At 50.1% G+C, this 19,104-nt stretch overlaps 1 protein-coding gene and 1 long non-coding RNA gene across 3 annotated transcripts; one reads left to right on the top strand and one right to left on the bottom strand.

The window, feature by feature from the left end:
- Positions 1–2,730: 2,730 nt before the first annotated feature.
- TRIB3 (tribbles pseudokinase 3) lies at positions 2,731–15,679 on the bottom strand. 2 transcript variants are annotated; one of them, XM_086332613.1, is made up of 4 exons: positions 15,412–15,679; positions 11,497–11,787; positions 7,636–7,928; positions 2,731–5,651 (listed from the first exon to the last, which is right to left on the bottom strand). In XM_086332613.1, exons 2-4 carry the CDS (start codon positions 11,785–11,787, stop codon positions 5,162–5,164), a joined length of 1,074 nt encoding a protein of 357 aa, XP_086188739.1. In that variant the 5' UTR covers positions 15,412–15,679; the 3' UTR covers positions 2,731–5,161. The 2 variants fall into 2 exon arrangements, with proteins under 2 accessions (XP_086188739.1, XP_086188738.1); XM_086332612.1 differs by lacking the exon at positions 15,412–15,679 and adding an exon at positions 13,498–13,758.
- On the top strand, positions 14,692–18,882 carry LOC147360466 (uncharacterized). The gene is made up of 2 exons (XR_015139183.1): positions 14,692–15,031; positions 18,576–18,882. It is a non-coding gene; the product is annotated as an uncharacterized LOC147360466 (long non-coding RNA).
- The last annotated feature ends 222 nt before the right edge of the window (positions 18,883–19,104 follow it).

Raw genomic sequence — 19,104 nt, 5'->3', positions numbered from 1 at the left:
AGAACCATGCTTGGCATGTCATATGTGCCCAGTAAACATTAACCATGCCTAATAAGTGTCTGGCTCTGCTCTGGGCATGTAGGATCTGCACAGCAACCATATTTACTCACAAACATTTATTGGGTGGCTCTGTGTGCCAGGCGCTGTTATTGGAGTCAGGGAGACAATTATAAACAAAGCAGATACTTAGACTTATGAAACCCACACAGACAAACAGATGAGAATGTCCTGCAAGGTGGTGCTAAGTGCTGTGAAGAACCACAAAACAGGCTGAGGGGAGAGGGAGCGAGGATGGAATAGGGCTACGCTTCTTTCCACGGGAAGCTGGCACAACTGAGGTGGTGATTCAGATTTTGACCCAGTAAAGCTCCCCACATCTGTGAACCCATGCTAGCATCACAGGCAGGTAGAATTTATGCCCAGGTTACACCAATTTTACAAACAGACACAGAGAGGAGCTAACATGAGTTCTCTGAGTCCCCGAGGAGGCAGGCTTTCTCCAAACACAGAGGTTCTCCAACTTATCCAAGTTGGAGATGCTCAACAGCATCACCTAGGGAGGTTGTTTTTATTATTATTTATGTATTTATTTATCTTTGGCTGTGCTGGGTCTTTATTGCTACACATGGGCTTTCTCTAACTGTGGCGAGCGGGGGCTATTTTTTGCAGAGAGGAAGCTACTCTTTGTGGTGCAGGGGCTTCTCATTACAGCAGCTTCTCACATTGCAGAGCATGGGCTCTAGGCACACAGGCTTCAGTAGTTGCAGCTTGAGGGCTCTAGAGAGCGGGCTTAGTAGTTGTGGCACAGGAGCTTACTTGCCCCTGGGCATGTGGGACCTTCCCAGACCAGGGATTGAACCCATGTCCCCTGCATTGGCAGGCAGATGCTTAACCACTGGACCACCAGTGAAGTCCCCTTGTTGCTTTTTGAAACCCCAAGACCACCACATGAAGGAGCCGGCACTGGGATCACATGGAGCAGAAATGGTCCTCCCCAGCCAAGGCTCTCCCTGGAGACGAGTGAGTGAGGCTAAGCTGCCCCGTGGAGCGGTCCGCTGTCTGCAATTGCAGGAACGACCAGCATCACATTGATTGTCTGTTGACCCAGACAATCACAAACCATGACGTTTGGGGAGTTGTAAAGCAGCAGATTGATACAGCCTAGTTACTGGGGAAGAGAACTCTCCTTCCTTCTCTTGTAGCAAGTTTTTCTTATTCTTGGTAATTGACACTAACTGCCCAACAGACAAACTCCAAATTGTAGACTTAACACAGGAAGCTTTGTTTCTTGCTCAGTAAAATCCAGTGTGAATCTGGTAGTCCTCCTCTCCGTTCAGTTCAGTTCAGTTCAGTCGCTCAGTCGTCTCCGACTTTCTGCGACCACATGGACTGCAGCACGCCAGGCCTCTCTGTCCATCGCCAACTCCCGGAGTTTGCTCAAACTCATGTCCATTGAGTCGGTGATGCCATCCAACCATCTCATCTGCTGTTGTCCCCTTCTCCTCCCACCTTCAATCTTTCCCAGCATCAGGGTCTTTTCAGATGAGTCAGTTCTTTGCATCAGGTGGCCAAAGGATTGGAGTTTCAGCTTCAGCATCAGTCCTTCCAATGAATATTCAGGACTGATTTCCTTTAGGATGGACTGGTTGGATCTCCTCTATTTTATAGCTAAGGGAACACAAGGCCTCAAGGTGGAAGGGAAAGACTGGTATGGAGGCCTACCAGCTCTCAATCGATTCAGCCCAGAAGTGACCACCCTTACGTCACTTCTACACACACATTATTAGTCAGAACTTGTCCCGCTGCCTGAAAGGGAAGACAGGGCATGTAGCGGAGCACGGGACACAGTGGTGATGCCTGTCTTTGCCACAAAGAACATACCACAGATAGAATTAATTTCTTCATTTGTGTGGTTACCTGTTTAATATCTGTCTCCTCTGTTGGACTGAAGTCCATGAGGGCATGATCATGTTGCATCCATCTCTCATGGGGCCTACCCTACAAGTGGCATTAGGAATAGTTGTTGAATTGCTAGTTTAATGAATAATTGGGCAGGTCATGGTGTGATCTTTTGTATTTAGCTCCCAGTTGCAGAGAAAATCCCCAATTAAATGTCTAACAGTTCCTCCCTCCCAGTAACACATATGCATTACCTTTGATATTGTAAATCTCTTACACAGTGATCAACCAAAGAATACAAACAGAACATGAAAGTCCCTACTAGTTGCGGCCAGAGGTATGGCTATGTGCATTGCTTGGTGAGAGAAGATTTACATTTTTATGTGATAGTTCTCATTCAGCTGCCTCAGAGTAGACTTGGCAAAAGCTCCTGCTTCAAGGCAAAAACCAGGTGAGTTTTTCCCTGTTGTGTGGTTTTGGATGAATCTTGTGCTCTCTCTGAACCTCATTTTTCTTGTCAGTGAAATGACAAAAGCACTTGCTTCATAGGGCTGTTGTGAGATGGTGATGAGTCTCTGTGTAATAAAGACCTGCCACTTGGCAGCCCCCGTTTTATATGAACTGTCCCCTCTTGCTCTTGCTACTTGCGCACAGCTTGTGATGGGGCAGGGTCTTTTCGAGGCTGGATGGAAGGGTAAAGGTTGGAGGCAGCTCCATGAGACCCTAGATACAGCTGGGCCCTCTTCTGGGTCATGCTGGGTGCACAGAGAGGAGGCTGACTTGTCCCTGTCTATATCAGCATTTGCTGTGTAACAAAACACTAAAACTCAATGGCTTAAAACAATCATTTTATTTAGCCCCTGATCCTGTGGGTCAGTTGGGGAAATTTTCTGGTCTGGGTCAACCTAACTGAACTCTGCATTTTCAGTCAGCTGGAGGGTCAACTGATGGCTGGGCAATCTAGGATAGCCACCCTCACCTGTCTGCAGTTAGCAAGCTATTGAGGGAGCTTCTGCAGTTCTCTTCCTCTGCACTTTTTCCCACTACTCCTCCCTCTCAGAATTTGATTTTGTGCAGGTATCTTTCCCCCACCATCCCAACTCCCAATATGTAGCATGAGCCTCAGGGAAACTGCTGGAGACTTGACATGATAATTAACATAACTGCATTTCCTTTGCTGGTGATTGGTCAGGAGAAGGCACACCCAGGTCTGGCCAGTGAGGAATGTGGGCAAGTCTGTTCAGAATGCTCCTAGGAAAGCTTTCCTCATCCCATGGAAAAGCTATGGAGAGAAATACCTAACTTTGAGGGCTTGTTATGCCTGCTGCTGCTGCTAAGTCACTTCAGTTGTGTCTAACTCTGTGCGATCCCAGAGATGGCAGCCCACCAGGCTCCCCCATCCCTGGGATTCTCCAGGCAAGAACACTAGAGTGGGTTGCCATTTCCTTCTCCAATGCATGAAAGTGAAAAGTGAAAGTGAAGCTGCTCAGTCGTGTCAACTCTTAGCGACCCTATGGACTGCAGCCTACCAGGCACCTCCGTCCATGGGATTTTCCCGGCAAGAGTACTGGAGTGGGTTGCCATTGCCTTCTCCACTTGCCACTGCCAGGCACTGTTAATTCTAAGTGCTTTAAATAAAATAACCCATTCAACTTTCTTGGGTTAGGTACTATTATCTCTCATTTTACAGATGAAGTCTCTGCAGTATGGAGTGGTTAAGAAACTTGTCAAGGGTCAAACAGCTAGTGAGTGTTGGAGCCAGGATTTAATTCCAGGCAGCCTGACTCCAGAGAAAGAGTTCTCAGGTACCACCCTCCTCCTTCCTCTCTGGTCATGGGTCTGTCTTAGGTGACACCACAGATGGTTGTAGCCGTTGTGCCAGCAGTTACCTAGGACAGCAGAGCCAAGACAGAATGAACGTAGGGAGCCAGGGTCCTTTCTAACAGCTCTGTGGTGGTTTAGTCATCAAGTCGTATCCGACTCTTGTGACCCCATGGACTATAGCCCATCAGGCTCCTCTTTCCATGGGATTTTCCAGGATTTTACTGGAGTAGGTTGCCATTTCCTTCTCCAGGGAATCTTCCTGACCCAAGGATCAAACCCAGTTCTCCTATATTGCAGGCAGATTCTTTACCCACTGAGCCAGATAAATAAATGAGCCCTGAAGCCCATCCCCTCTCTGCCTGTTGACTTCCTGGTTCGTCTCCTTCTTTCTTTCCACTTTGACTCAAGATTTCAGTGACTTGCAGTCAAACAGTACCCTGAGACATCAGAACATCCAGAAAGAACAGAGTGAATGAGAGAAGACCCACTGGGTCTTCTATTCTCATGAACCAGTCGGCTGAGATTGAGACACAAGGCCTCCGACCTTTCACCCTGAGGCTGGTTGCAGAGGCACGGAAAACTCATAAGAGATGGGGAGGAGAAGATGGATGAAATATGTAAGAGAGATGACAGCATTTCATAATTCCTTTATGAGGCACAAGATAAAAAATACACACTCATGGCATATAAACCCATAGTGTTAATGTAGGGTCCTGAACCTGAGACTTTCCAGGAGGCCAGGGGACAGAACTTGCCTGATCTTGGTGCTTGGTCCACAGAGGTGGACAGGCCTGGGCCCTCACTCCAAATTACTCTTTCAGTAAGATGAGGACCAGCCTCATGTTTTGCACTCCTGATCTTCCAGCCTAAATCCTTGGCTCAAGCCTGGATGGAGAAGCCCTTGGCCAAGAGGACAGAGCTGCTGGGAGGAAAATTCCCAGCCTGGTCTGGGCTCTAGGGTCCTGAATCACAGGGGAGAGGCCTGGAGCCTTTGGCACAGGGATGCTTCCATTCCTCTGAAAAGGCATGAGATACAAAGGCAGCTGGGTTGTTTGTGACAGGGACTGTTCCATGTCAGAGGTGCCTGGGTATCAGCACGAGTGGATGCCAACCCCTGCACTGTGGGTGCTCAGTGTAGACACTGACTCATGGGCATGGAAAGTATTGTCAGCTCTGAGCAGGACTTTGTCTCTGTTATTCACTGCTGTGTTCCCAGCATCCGGAACAGGGCTTGGCACAGGGAGCTCCTGAGAAGGACTCGGTGGGGCACGAGCTCATCTGCACAGGTGTTTGTGTCCAGCATGCTCTGCACACACCTCCTCCTCTCTCTCTCCCAGAAGGCACTTAAGGCTTGGCTCAGCTCAAAGAGGCAGAAGAGAGCTTAGAGATACCCCAGACTCAATCTGCTGTCTGCAGCTGAGAGTCCAGTAAGGTGACATCAGCCATAGAGACCCATATCTCTTTCTCCTTCCTCCTCTGCTTCCTCCAGCCCCGGCCCTTCGGGGACCACCTGGTCAGCCTCACAGTGGCGGGACCGAGGTAGGGCTGCAGGGATGGCATTTTCCCGCAGCCAAGGGTGCAGCAGGATACCTGAGGCTGTGAGCCGCTCAGTTGGCTCCCTTCGGAGGAGACAGCGGACCAGGCAGCGGGCGGGGGCCGAGAGGCCCTCAGGCAAGGCAAAGGCGCCACGGCGGATCTTGCCAAAGAGCAGGGCAGGCTCTGAGTCCTGGAAGGGGTAGTGGCCGGCCAGCATGGTAAAGAGTGCCACACCCAGGCTCCAGACATCTGCCGCCTTGCCTGAGTAGGATGCCCGGGAACTGAGGATCTCGGGGCCCACGTAGGCTGGGCACGCATGCTTGTCCCACAGGGAGTCGTCAGGCCCAGTCAGCACACAGGCATCTTCCAGGTTCTCCAGCACCAGTTTCGTCCTACATGGGCAGAGAGACAGGGAGTCAGCCAGTGGGACCCCCGCTTCTACTACCCCACATTGTCACCCTGAGTGGCACCCATTTCCCCAGTACCAGCTGGCATTTGCCAGACATGAGTCAGTCCTGTGAGGCTGGTTGGCTGATCCCATTTTACAGATGAGGAAGTCTAGGCTCAGAGACGTTTATTCATTTCTCAAGGTCACACAGCAATTAAATCTGAACTAGGACTCTGAGAGGAACACATTTTTCCAAATGTCTCTGGGGTCAAATTCAGGTTCTACTTGTTAACTTGCAATTTGGCCTTGAGTGATGGCTTCACCTGCCTGAACCTTGACTTGGGGGCTGGGGACGTGGGGCTGTGCTGAGGGGCTGAGGGCATTAAAACTCTCTGAAGCCAGATGCAAACTTGGGGTCTAGGCAGGAAACAAAATGAGAAACAGGAAGTGGGGACTGTGTCAACTATCTCAGCACAAACCGACAGTTAATATTTGGGAGTGTCCACGGCATACCTCACCCTGAGCTAAGCTTGTATCTATCACACCTCATTTCCCCCTCATGCAGCCTGTGAGGAAGATGCCATTTTGCAGCCAAGGGAGCAGGACTGAGACTGAACCTTGGCTCTCTCCTGCCCAGAGCCAGTGCTATAAGCTGCTCATATAGTTCCCAGGGTGCCTCCATGGTACCCCTTTTCCACAAAAGAACCCAGAAATCATATTTTAAAGGAAAAAAAAAAAACAGGTTTTAAAAAGTTGGCAACCAACTTCAATTAAAACCACAAACGAACATGACCCATATTGATGTATGGCAGAAACCAACACCATATTGTAATTATCCTTCAACTAAAAGAAAGAAAGAAAAACAGGAAACAAGCAAAAAAAAAAAAAAAAAAAAAAACCCCACAAATGAACAGGTATGTGGTGCAAAGAAAAAAAAGTGTGTGGACCAACCTTAGCAATTTCTGCTTTAAATAACTCCCACAGAGTGGTCTAGATTACTTTAATAGTAAGCATAGCATTGCCATTGCTACTAATCTCATTTCTGTGGTACTACTTCCTGGGTGCCGGTCTGAAAATGCTGACCAGTCCTGTCAATCACTGCACTGGGGGTGAGCGGAGATGATAGCATTATTGGCCCATTTTACAGATAAAGAAGTCAAGGCTCAGGCAGATGAAGCCATTGCTCAAGGCCAAACTGCAGGTTAAAGAAGTAGAGCCAGAATTTGGCCCCAGGATGATTCCATTATCTATCATTTACTGATGGTGGGCTCAAACTTTTGCCTTGAAAAGGGAAGAAAGCACTTTTCTCACTTCTGGGAGGTCTGGGGGTGTTGTACTCACCCTAAGCTTGAAATTATTTGAAAAGCTGCATATTAGCTTAAAAATCATTATAAAATTTACATTCTACCTATTACTCAAAGCATGGTCATTTTAGTATAAAATGTAAAAGGAAATACCATCTTTAAAAGGAAAAACCACCTTCAGGGACTTCCCTGGTGGTCTAGTGGCTAAGACTCCACGCTCCCAATACAGGGGGCCCAGAGTTCAATCCCTGAACGGGGAACTAGATTACACATGTTGCAACTAAGACTCGGTGCAGCCAGATAAATAGTAACATTTTTAAAAAGAAAAGAAAACCACCCTTAGGCAAATATCATAAGAGTAACTGCTATGGAATAGATAGCAGTTTGTCAATAAAAACCCTCAAGGTTTTTAATGACAAATTAATGACAAAGAATTACCCAAGGTACACAAAGGGTAAATTAGGAGCCTTCCAGTGGACAACTTGGCAGAAGCCACTGTAACCAAAGACCGAGGTTAACATCACAGTAGTTCCTCTCAGCAGCCCGAATCTCCTGATAGAACCGGCTGAGAAGGCCCCATGGCTTCTGTGGTATTCTTGCCAAAAAACGCATCACCTCAATCTAAGTGTGACCAGAACATCAGTCAAGGCCAAACAAAGGGGCCTCCTCGGGGGCCACACTCACCTCTCCCGGTCGGTGAAGACGAAGCGCCTTAGCTTGAGGTCGCGGAGGACCAGCCCGTGCTGGTGGCAATGCGCCAGGGCGGCGGCCATCTGGCGGAAGAGCGCGGCGGCCTCGGGCTCCGGGAGGCGACGCCGGCGGCGCACCAGGCTGTGCATGTCCCCGTGCGGCCGCAGGAAGAAGGCGTAGAGGAGCTGCGTGCCGGCCAGGACCTCCGCCGGCCGGGCCACGTGGCCATGATGGGGCAGCCTCCAGTAGGGCTCCAGCACCGCCAGCCTCTCGCAGGCCGGGTACACCTGTGGGCAGAGCCTGGTATGAGCATGGGTGGGGACTCCAGGGGGCAGGCGGCAGGGGCAGGCAGCTGGGGCCGGCCTTGCAGCAGGTCACAGCCGATCCTTTAGGCACTACTGTGGGCTGGGCCCTGTGCCCAGCGCTTCCACTGCATGTCACTCAATACTGACCCAGCTGAGGGCTGCGTGACCGGCAAGGAGCAGAGCTGGGATTTAAATCCCTGTTCTCCATCATCTGTGCTCTTAGCTACAAGCTCATGTGCTCTTAAACTTGAGATATTCAAAAGTATATCAGGTAACCAGAACAAAAGTAACTCAAACAAGAGGAATCTGGAAGAGTAGACAATACAGAAGTAACCTTATGGTCGTCATCACCCATCATGGCTACCATTCTCTAGCATTCACTGCCCACCCACCCTTTCCTTCATCCCACAAGCAGGCATTGAATGCCCACCTGTGCCTGCCACTGGGACTATAACTTGACTGACAGCCACGGTCCCTGCCCTCCTGGTGCCCACAGTCCAATACATGAGACAGTTAAACAGGCCAAAAAACTAAATACTTACAAATTCTGATGAGCATGGCAAAGGAATGCTGGAATGAAGAATATCTTGGCAGGAGACACCTATTTTAGAAAGTATAGTCCAGAAGGGACTCTGGGAAGTGACCTGAGTGATTGAGATGCCCAAGGAGTAAGCTTTCCAGGTGCAAAGGCAGTGCAAAGGTTCTGAGGTAGGAAAGAAACTGAGCTGCTCCAGAAACCCAGCCAAAGCTCAGTGTGGCTGGAATGTGAAGGAAGGTGGGGCCTGTGGTGAGCGTGGTGAGGTCGTGGGGAAAGATGCTAGGGGCTTATAGACATTAGATGGAAGCCGTTCCATAGTCCTGAAAGGATGTTCAGAGGATGGTGACTTGGAAGCCACATGGCTCATCACTGGCAGAGCAGTCTATGCACTTTGGTTTATCTGCCTTTAAACCCTTTGCTTGTCATTTTGTCTAGGACATATAGCCAATAAAAATAAATAAAGCATATACACATTTAATCCATGAAAAGATGTAAGTACATGTCCTAAAGCAATTGGAGTGGCTTCGAGTAAACAATTCACAAACAGAGACTTTTTTAAAAATCAGGGCAAATGCATCCCTGCCTCTGAGCATTTACACTTGCTTTTTCTGCTACCTGAGCGTTCTCCTCTAGATACCCACAGGGCTGGCTTCCTCAGTTCAAGACACTATTCAGGTCACCTCCTCCAAGGTGGACTTCCCACCTAAGATCACCTGCACCTTCTCCCCTTCCCCTCTTCCCTCTCCCCTTTCTCCTAGCTCCTAGTTTTTCTCCATAGCAGTTAAGATAACCTGATATATATGTTACTCATTCACCTGCCCCATGAACTGTGATGGCACAGCTTGGCCCACTTTTTAGCCATATGTGGTGCATATTGCATGATGCACAGAGTATACAAGTGCTCACTGAGAGTTTGTTGAATTAATGAATAAGGCAATAATCTAGAAAGACAGGATGTTGATCTTTCTACATGCTGACCAGAAAAGCCTAGGCAATGTGGAAACAACAGGTCAGCTCCCACAGTTCATGCTGGGTGTAAGGACAGGCACTCCCAGTAGATTGCCCTAAATGTTCCTGAATATCTGGGGTCATGTGAAAGCTTCTGACTCCAGCTTGCCATGGTCATTCCTTTCGGTATGGACTTCCCTCCCTAGAGGGACCAGAAAAAACCTGTGATGCTACAGAAAGAGGACCCAGAGTTCATGGGTTCCCTAGAATACCTAGGGTAGACCTAGGAACCTGCATCAAGTGCCCAGAGCCCAGGTAAAGCTGGTGTCTGATGTCCGGATGTGGCCCCGCCCACTGCACCCCCATGAGCAGGAACTGGAGCCACTGCTGTTGCTTCCCCTCACCCCCCGGCCAACTGGATGGAGGCGTCAGTCCCCCTGCCTCTCTGTGCCTTCCCAAGGGGACCCAGCTCCCGTCTACCCCTCCCTGTGTACCTGGGTCTCCCCTATCCTCCTTACCTCTGCCCACCAGGGCAAACCTGCCCTGCTTGTATCTGAACCACCTGTCCTAGCATGGGGTTCAAGGCTCTGGGTTAAACCTGCCTTGGCCCAATTTCAGCTCTGACACCTCCTGGCTTTGTGAGGTGGCAAGTAACCCCAGGGCTTCCTGGGTGGCTCAGACAGTAAAGAACCTGCCTGCAATGCAGGAGACCTAGGTTTGATCCCTGGGTTGGGAAGATCCCCTGTAGGAGGGAATGGCTACCCGCTCCAGTATTCTTGCCTGGAGAACTCCATGGACCGAGGAGCCTGGTGAGTTAGAGTCCAAGAGGTCGCAAAAAGTCAGACACAACTGACTGACTAACACTTTCACGTTCGAGTAACCACAGCTTTCTGAGCCTCAGAACCTGTCCTCTCTCTACAGAATGGGCCCAATAATAGTAACTACCTCATAGACTGTGTGAATATTAGAGAGGATGCAGACTGCACGATCAATATAGTACCTTGTGCACAGTTAATGCCTACGATTATGCTTTCTCAGGGCCTCCCCTGGTGGCTCAGTGGTAAAGAATCTGCCTGCCAGCGCAGGAGATGCAGGTTTGATCCCTGGGTTGGGAAGATACCCTGGAGAAGGAAATGGCAACCCACTCCAGTATTCTTTCCTAGGAAATCCCACGGACGGAGGAGACTGGCAGGCTACAGTCCATGGGGTTGCAAAAGAATCGGACGTGACTTAGCAACTGAAACAACAGCAACAAATGCTTTCTCATCTCTGTCCTTGTGGGCCGAGACCTGGCAGTGTCCTGTAGGGGTCACGTGGCTCTGCCTATTGCCTGAATTCTGTCAAGAACCCTGATTTCTGTCAGGAGCCCTGGACCTTGCCCTAGGATCCAGGTCTGATGCCATGTGGCTTCATGCATGGCCCTTCTCTCTTGACCTCAGTTTTTCCATCTATAAAATGGTCACGAGTAGGCCCAATGACTTCCATGGTCCCAGGAGTTCTAATGTCTACCATATCTCATCCTTCCCTGGTGCAAATACCTTCAGTGGCTCCCCACAGCCTAGCAGGGCTTTTTCCTAATGCTTTCACAATCCGCGGCTGCTAGCTCTCGTCTGTCAGCCCTGTCTGCATCCTTTTCCCACTCACTCTGGCCATGATGAAGTCCTTTTCATGCTCTGAAGTGCCATGTTCACTCCTCTTGGCCTCTGACAGCTATTTCCCCTTCCTGGAACCCCTTTTTCCCATTTCTCCCTGGCTGACTCCTCCTCAGCCTTTTCTGACTCTGCTTTCTAATATACTAGAGGTTTCTCTTTGCACTCCTGGTCCCTAAGCCTCACCCCAGCAACATTTATCACACTATACAGCCTAAGCTCTGTATTCCCCCAGGGCTGGGACCATCTGGTTTACCTTTCTGGTTTCAGCTTGGCCTGGGTATTCACTGGCTGCTTTCCCAGTAAACACAGAACTAAATTACTATAAGGGGCCCTCAGCCCTGGCAATTCTTTAGAGCCAACGCCTTTTCCCAGCCCCCGTGATGCTCATGGAGATGGCCTCTGGGACATGTACCTTGCAGATGTACTCCGTGCCTGTGGGGCAGTGCAGAGCGCGATAGGTCCGGCTCCCCTCCTCAGGCTCCAGGAGAACATAGGGTCCAAGCCTGGAGGGAGTGGTCACATCCGGAGCATGAACAGGAGCAGGTGGTGGGTTCAGGGTTAGCGGGCAGGAGGGTAGCCTGGGCTGGGGCCCACTTCGAGCTTGTTTCTGGCTGGGACACTCAGTGTCTAGGTCATCATCCAGCTCCAACCGCTTCTTTCTGGAGGGGGCATTTGCTGGAACAGCCAGGGGGCTTGCTCGCATCTAGAAAGAAGGGGAGAAAGGCATTGAAGTCAGGCTACTTGGCGGCTCTTCTCTTCCTCTGCTGGTGGGAGGTTACACTGGCACAGCCTTTATGAAGGGTGACCTGGCAGTGTGCGTTAAATGAACAAAAGCATATACCCTTGACTCGGTGTCGCATTTTTGAGAATTTATCTTCCAAATAAAATGCTCACCAAAAAAATTAAATACGTGAAAGGCTGCTCATCAGTGTCGTATCTAACAGCAAAAAGTAGGAAACTCTCCCACATGTTGAGCAGTTGGAGGTTGGGCAAGCCATCATGATACAGCCACATAGTGGAATACTATACAGCTCTAAAAATGATCAAGAACTCTCTACATACTGATGCAATGGTGCAAGTACAAAGTTATTCCTACAGCCCATATGATAGAATCAATTAAACATCCATTTTTAGGACTGGTTAAATACATTATATTTCACCATACGTAAAATAGTTGTAGCCATTTAAGAGATTGAGGAAATCCTTTATGTGCTAGTTGGAAAAATCTCCAGAGTGAACTGTAAAGTGAAAAAAAAAGTACAGAGGAGAGATGGACTTGAAGATTGGTGAGAAGAGGAAGAAAGACTTTGTACTGTATCTGTTGAGTGCTGTAGCACGGGCAGTTATTACCTCTGAAAGGGAGGGAGGAATGGGAGGAGGGAGAGAAGAATGGATGATGAAGAATGATGCATGAATGATGTATATACTGAATGTACATGGATGTTTCTGGAATGACTAAATATATTGTCAAGTGAACAGAGCTAGCTGCTGAAAAATATACATGAAATGATCTCATTTATTTAAAAAACCCCACAAGTGTGTAATATGATATGTGTGAAAGTGTTAGTAGCTCAGTCGTGTCTGACTCTTTGTGACCCCATGGACTGTAGCCCTCCAGGCACCTCTGTCCATGGAATTCTCCAGGCAATAATACTGGAGTGGATAGCCATTCCCTTCTCCAGGGGATCTTCCTAACCCAGGGTTGAATCTGGGTTTCCTGCATTGCACACAGGTTCTTTACCATCTGAGCCACCAGAAAAGGCCTATTTGTATACACAGGTGTGTAAATGCACAGGAAAAGGTCTAGAAGGACCCAGGCTAAATTGGCCACAGCAGCTTCTGGCCTTCTGGGAGACTCCAGGAGTGGAAGGGATTTAGTAGGGAGGCAAGGGAATGTTCAATTTCAGTATTTTAAAATAAAGATTCTACACTTATTTAGTGCTTGGGTACTTCAAAACAGATGGAGTTTATTTCTTTTCTCAAATGTGAACTTCGTCTGCAATCAACTGATGGCCCAAGACCTACGAGAATCACAGGATCTACGTGTGGAGTTAGTCCACCAGCCAGCTCAGTTTTACCATCAGGTGAGAATGAGGCAGGGAGGCAAGGTGGCTGGAAGCCCCAGGATTCACTTACTTAACTGCAGAGGAAGCACCGCCCCCCGCCCCGTCCCCACACAGCTATGTCACTGTGTGCCAGTGTGGTGCGTAGAGGAGGGCAATGGCATGTTAGGGCAGAAAGGTTCTCTCCAACACCCATGTGCCCACCCATCCAGGCTCCAGGGGAGAAACAAGGAGCCCAGGTATGAGGTGTTAGAGGACAATGGACTGCAGCCAGGTAAAGACCTTCCAAACAGTCCCAGGCAGGATTAGAGGGAACATCACTCAGAGAAAGTTCTAAGGCTGATGCCCACCTCTCCAGTCTTGCTGCTCCCAAATGCATGGGCTGCCTTGGGAGGGAGGGAGCCACCATCTTGAACAAAAAGGCATAATCCCATTTTGGTGAGAATGCAGTAGGGGGTGGCTGTCATCAGATATTCCCTGGATCTCATCCTGTCTCTGACCCTTCCTGGCTGGGTAGCCCTAGGCAAGTTTTTCAGACTTTCTGTGCCTCATCTGTAAAGTGGAAACAGGATGCAAAGTCCATAAGATTTTGTGATGATGAAATGAAAATACAAATAAATTAACACGGCCCTGTTGCATGGTAGGGGTCAGGAAATGTTCACTACCATTGGCTCATTACTATTATTATTCACAGCTGAAGATGCTGAAGTGCTACCTTTGGGAGTCTCAGAAACTTCCCCAGGGATGAAGCTAGGATAACACTCTTTACTGCACTGGTTCTTCCAAGAGTAAAGCAAGATGATCCCTAGGTGTGTAGATGCTTTGTGTCCTGCAAAGCGAGACTCCCTGGAGTGACTCTCCCATGACTACATCAGTACCCCAGGCTGCTCTGGCCTTATCCAGGGCTCAGAGTCTGGTCCTGCCTGGGATGAGCTCCACTGGACAGATAGGGTAACTGAGTTTATAGATGAATACAGGAATTTACAGGCCACAGGGCAAGATTAGAATCTCTGCAGTAGGATGCAGGCAGCGCCTAGTTTCTACCTCTTGCTGGTCCTTGACCCTCCCAGGGGAATAGGGTGGGTCACACCAAACACATATTCACATAACCCAGGGCAGACAGGTGTACACGCGCCCCTCCCAAACACATTCCTCCAAACCGGCCCGCCATGGCACACGGGCAGGGCAGAGAGGGGCATCCATATCCTTAAGTGACACACCGGTGTCAAGTCTTGCCAAGGTCAAGGGTACCCTCCACCGGCAAGGGTGCAAGCACACGCACCGAGAGCTCTCCCAACTATACTCACGACTGTAGGACGGATACCAACAAGGCCACACGCTCAGTCTGTACCCCCCACCCCCACTCCAAGTTCCCACCTAGAAGGCAGTGGGCGGACTCGCCGCACCCTCAGCAGCTGGGCTCCTCTCTTGGGAGCGGAAGCGGCGGGGCGGCAGGAGTACCGCTCGGTTCCGGCCCGCGACCCCCTGCAGAAGGTTAAGCGGAAACCGAGGGGCTGCTAGAGGACTGGGAGGGGACCGGCAAAGGGAAGGAGGCTGGGCCCTGGCGCTGAGATAAGCGGCCTTGCCCGCACACCCCAGAATCAACAGGTACAACACACACCATTGGCAGAACCAGAATACGCGCGCATCCTACAGCTGGCGAACTGGTGGTCATCAGACTCGGCACATCTGTGCGCGCGCACAGCGTCCAGGCCGCCCTTGACCCCGCACCCGCCCCGCCCACAGGCACCCCAGTGCGTCCCGGCACAGCCAGTACCTGCCGCCCAGTGCCCAGGCCTCCGCACGGTCCTCGGACACACGGCCCCACCCGGAACCCATCGGCCCAAGCCGACTCCAGCAAATCCTCACGAACACATCTCACAGGTACTCGGGACCACCCGACTCCCAGGGACCCCATAGACCTCCTCGCACCCAACCACGGACCTCCCCGCACCCAACCACACACCTCTCCTGCCCGCCCCACACTCAGACAGACTCGGAGCGCACACCCTCCTCCCCGGGACACGCCTCCCCACCCCGCGGGGATCCACGGTCCCGCAGCCCGATCGGCCACACTCGGCGACCCCGCGCCCTGCGGAACCGCGTCACCTGGACCCAGCGGGAACACTCAGCCAGCGTCGCTCCCCCGACGGCGGGCTTCCTTAAAAGTTGTGTGTGTCTGTGTGTGTGTGTGTGTGTGTGTGTGTCACTCGCAGCAACTTCAGCCGCCCCGCCTGCCCGCCCCTCCCGCCCCCACCGAGTACCTTGCCCTAGCACGAGGCGGGGTCCTGGCGCAGAAAGAGCTCAGGGTCGCCTGGCACGCCTCGGTGGCCCGCGCTGCTCCACCGCCGCCGAGCTCGGCTCCGGGTGCGGCTCTGGCCTCGGTCCGGCAGCAGCAGGACGTGTGCGGAGCCGCCGCCGCTTCCGCTGCGAGTGTCTCTGGAGCGCGGAAAGCAGGGCTCCAGCTCCGGCCCGGGTGATGTAAACCTGAGTTAATCAGCCACCGCCTGATGCCCTCAGGCCGGGGATTGCACCATCCCCAGCTGAGCGCCGCCCTCCCGCCCGTCACCTCCAAGCCCGCCCCGCCCCTCCTTTGCGAACAGCTAGCTGTCCCGGAACCCCTCCCCTTAGCCCTCTAGGGGTGTTTTGCCTCCACCCCCCGACCCCTCCCGCTCAGCGGTCGAAGATTGAAAGCGATGCCAGAGGCTGGCTCTCCCTATCACCTTAGAGAAAGCATTTTGCTTTTCTGAGTCTCAGTTTTCCCATCTGTGAAATGGAAGGAAGAACACCCTTTCTCAGGATGGGTGGAGGAGAAAAAAAGCAAACCCTAACAGTTCCCTGGGTACTCCCCTGGTAATAAAGCACTTTCCCACCAGTGCTTTACTGAATGTTTAGGAGAACCCTGGGCCGGCGGGAAGCTCCATTCAACCCATTCTACAGCTATGAAAAAACAACCCAGGAGCTTTGCAAAGACCACAGACTTAGGGGCTGACTCCGGGCTCAAAAGACCATTGTGGTGCCCTGGAGAGGCCTGGGGTCCAGTGGGCTTCATAGCACTCACTTGATGCAGGCAGTGTAGCCTGGAAGTTAAGAGGAAGTACCCTGGAATTTGATGTTTTCAAACTGTGGTGTTGGAGAAGACTTTTGAGAGTCCCTTGGACTGCAAAGAGATCAAACCAGTCCCTCCTAAAGGAAATCAACCCTGAATATTCATTGAAAGGTCAGATGCTGAAGCTCCAATACTTTGGCCACCTGGTGTGAAGAGACAACTCGTTGGCAAAGACCCTGATGCTGGGAAAAATTGAGGACAGGAGGAGAAGGGGACGAGAGAGGATGAGATGGTTGGATGGCATCACCAATTCAATGGACATGAGTTTGAGCAAACTCCGGGAGATGGTGAAGGACAGGGAAGCCTGGCATACTGCCGTCCATGGGGTCGTAAAGAGTTGGATACAACTGAGCGACTGAACAACAACAACAACAAAACCCTGGAACCAGTCTGCATAAGTGTGCCCAGACTCTAACTCTGCCAAACCCACTGTGCGACATCAGGAAATGGAAATAAGCTAACACGTGTCAAATGCTTTGAACTCTGTGGCACATAGTACTGCTGCTGCTGTTCAGTCACTAAGTCGTGTCTGAATCTTTTGCTGTCCCAAGGACTGTAGCCTACCAGGCTCCTCTGTCCATGGGATTTCCCCGGCCAAGAATACTGGAATGGGTTGCCAGTTTCTTCTCCAGGGCATCTTCCCGACCCAGGGATCAAACCCGTGTCTCCTGCATCGCAGGCGGATTCTTTACCACCGAATGGTAGAAGCTCAGTAAACAGAGTGGGAGACAGTAGAGGCTGAGAGAGGAATGGTACCTATAATAATAGGACTTGCACCCCAGGCTGGGAAGCCCCGGTGCCACTTGCTGTTTGGTGAAGCATCCCTATGCAGCCCCAGAGAGTCCAGTCCCCTTAAGGCCATGATGTTTGAATTCACCAATGTCAAAAAAATAACTCCTTCAGGCAGAGGTTAATGGGAGGCAAGTGGAGTCACCTTTGTTTCCCTGGTTGCAGACCTCCAGGGACCAGCTCATGTGTGTCTCAGAGTCTTCAGGGCACAGCAGGGGGCTGTTCTCAGATCTCATTTAACCCTGCTGCTGCTGCTGCTAAGTCACTTCAGTCATGTCCGACTCTGTGCGACCCCATAGACAGCAGCCCACCAGGCTCCCCCATCCCTGGGATTCTCCAGGCAAGAACACTGGAGTGGGTTGCCATTTCCTTCTCCAGTGCAGGAAAGTGAAAAGTGAAAGTGAAGTGGCTCAGTCGTGTCCTACTCTTAGCGACCCCATGGACTGCAGCCTACCAGGCTCCTCCCTCCATGGGATTTTCCAGGCAAGAGTACTGAAGTGGGTTGCCATTGCCTTCTCCATTTAACCCTGGAGACTCCCAAACCTGGGAGGAATGAATGAACTCATTTTCTGCAAGAGGACCTAGACTCCTATGGACACACCCACAGCTCTAGAGGGCAAGGAAAGATTGCATATTGTTTTCCCAGCACCTCTCTGAAACCAAACTGTGGCTGGGTTTGCTTATACAGTCCTAACTTTGTCCCATGCTGTGTCAGACCCTGATCCAAGTGCTGGGAACTCATCAGTGACAAGACCGACTTATCCCTGCCCTCACTGATCTTATAAATCAGTGGAGGAGACAGACATCTCTCAGGAAAATAAAATCAATAAACCAGAATCATTTAAAATAGATTATGCATCATGTGTTTTCTTAAATAAATAGCATAGATTTATTCTCTATCAGATAAGACTGAGAGGTGGCTATTTTTAGTAAGACTTATCAGGAAGGTGGTATTTAAACTAAGATCTTAAAAAAGAGGGGGAGTGGAAACATGTGAGAAGAGACAGAGGAAAAAGTATGTGCAATGGCCCTGGGGTACTTATGGAACTGTGAAATGGGCAATGTCACTTCTAGTCTATAGATGAGTCAAGACCACCCAGCTTAGTATAAGAGGCAGATTTGAGATTTGAATCTGGGGCAACTGACTCCAGTGCCCACAATGTCCAGGGACATTTCACAATCTTTGCAACCTGGCAGCCTCCTCTAACACTTGTGGTATGGTCGCTGGAATTGTACCTTGGGCATGGACCCCAGGTCTGGGGACCTACAGTTAGGGGTATCACATTCCAATTCTCTAGACCAGGACTTTTCAATAGAACACAGCGTGAACCGAATATGTAGTTTCAAATTTTCAATTATGCATTAAAGAATAAAAAGAAGCAGGTGAAAATAATTTTAATAATATAGTCTATTTGATCCTATTTGTGTGTGTGTGTGTGTGTGTGTGTGTGTGTGTGTATATATGGCTTATGATCATTTCAACAGATGGTAAAAAATTGTTAACGAGATAACCTAAATTTTTTTTCATAGTAATGTCTTCAAAATCTGGTATAGGACTTCCCTGATGGCTCAGTGGTAAAGAATCCACCTGCCAATGCAAGGGACACAGGTTCGATACCTGGTGTGGGAAGATTCCACATGCCAAGGAGCAACTAAGCCCATGCATCACAACTACGAACCTGCAAGCCTAGAGCCAGTGCTCCGCAGCAAGAGAAACCATAGCAGTGAGAAGTCGGCGCTCTGCGATGAAGAGTAGCCCTGCGCTCTCGGCAACCAGAGAAAGCCCATGTACAGCAGTGAAGACCCAGCACACCCAAAAATAAATAAATTTTAAAAATCTGGCATATATTTTACACTTAGTTTGGCTACAAATCAACATGGAAGCTAAACTGTCAGTGACTAAAGTAAAATTGTCAGTGGTTATAGTAAAAGTATCAAAACAATTAAGTTGTGTTTAATGGAGGAACTGTTTCACTTGTTTTAAAATTAAGATTCAAAAAAATGAAAAGTTCAGTTCCTCTGTCACCCTGTGCGTGTGTGCATGCTCAGTCACTAAGTC

This window comes from Bos grunniens, chromosome 13, assembly GCF_055505025.1.
Source record: "Bos grunniens cultivar Pamir isolate PY7600 chromosome 13, Bosgru_T2T1.0, whole genome shotgun sequence".
NCBI lineage: Eukaryota > Metazoa > Chordata > Mammalia > Artiodactyla > Bovidae > Bos > Bos grunniens.
The sequence above is the reverse complement of the archived record's forward strand: the minus strand, read 5'-3'. Positions and strand labels throughout refer to the sequence as shown.

What these genes read in the sequence shown, in the direction of transcription:
- TRIB3 (XM_086332612.1), bottom strand. Translation starts at nt 13,635, where the DNA reads ATGAGATCCAGGGAATATCTGATGACAGCCACCCCCTACTGCATTCTC. An exon ending in GGAGCAGCAAGACTGGAGAG is followed by an intron (nt 11,788 to 13,497) that starts GTGGGCATCAGC and finishes CCTTCTTTCTAG; the next exon opens with ATGCGAGCAAGCCCCCTGGC. An exon ending in GTCTTCACCGACCGGGAGAG is followed by an intron (nt 5,652 to 7,635) that starts GTGAGTGTGGCC and finishes CTGCCCATGTAG; the next exon opens with GACGAAACTGGTGCTGGAGA.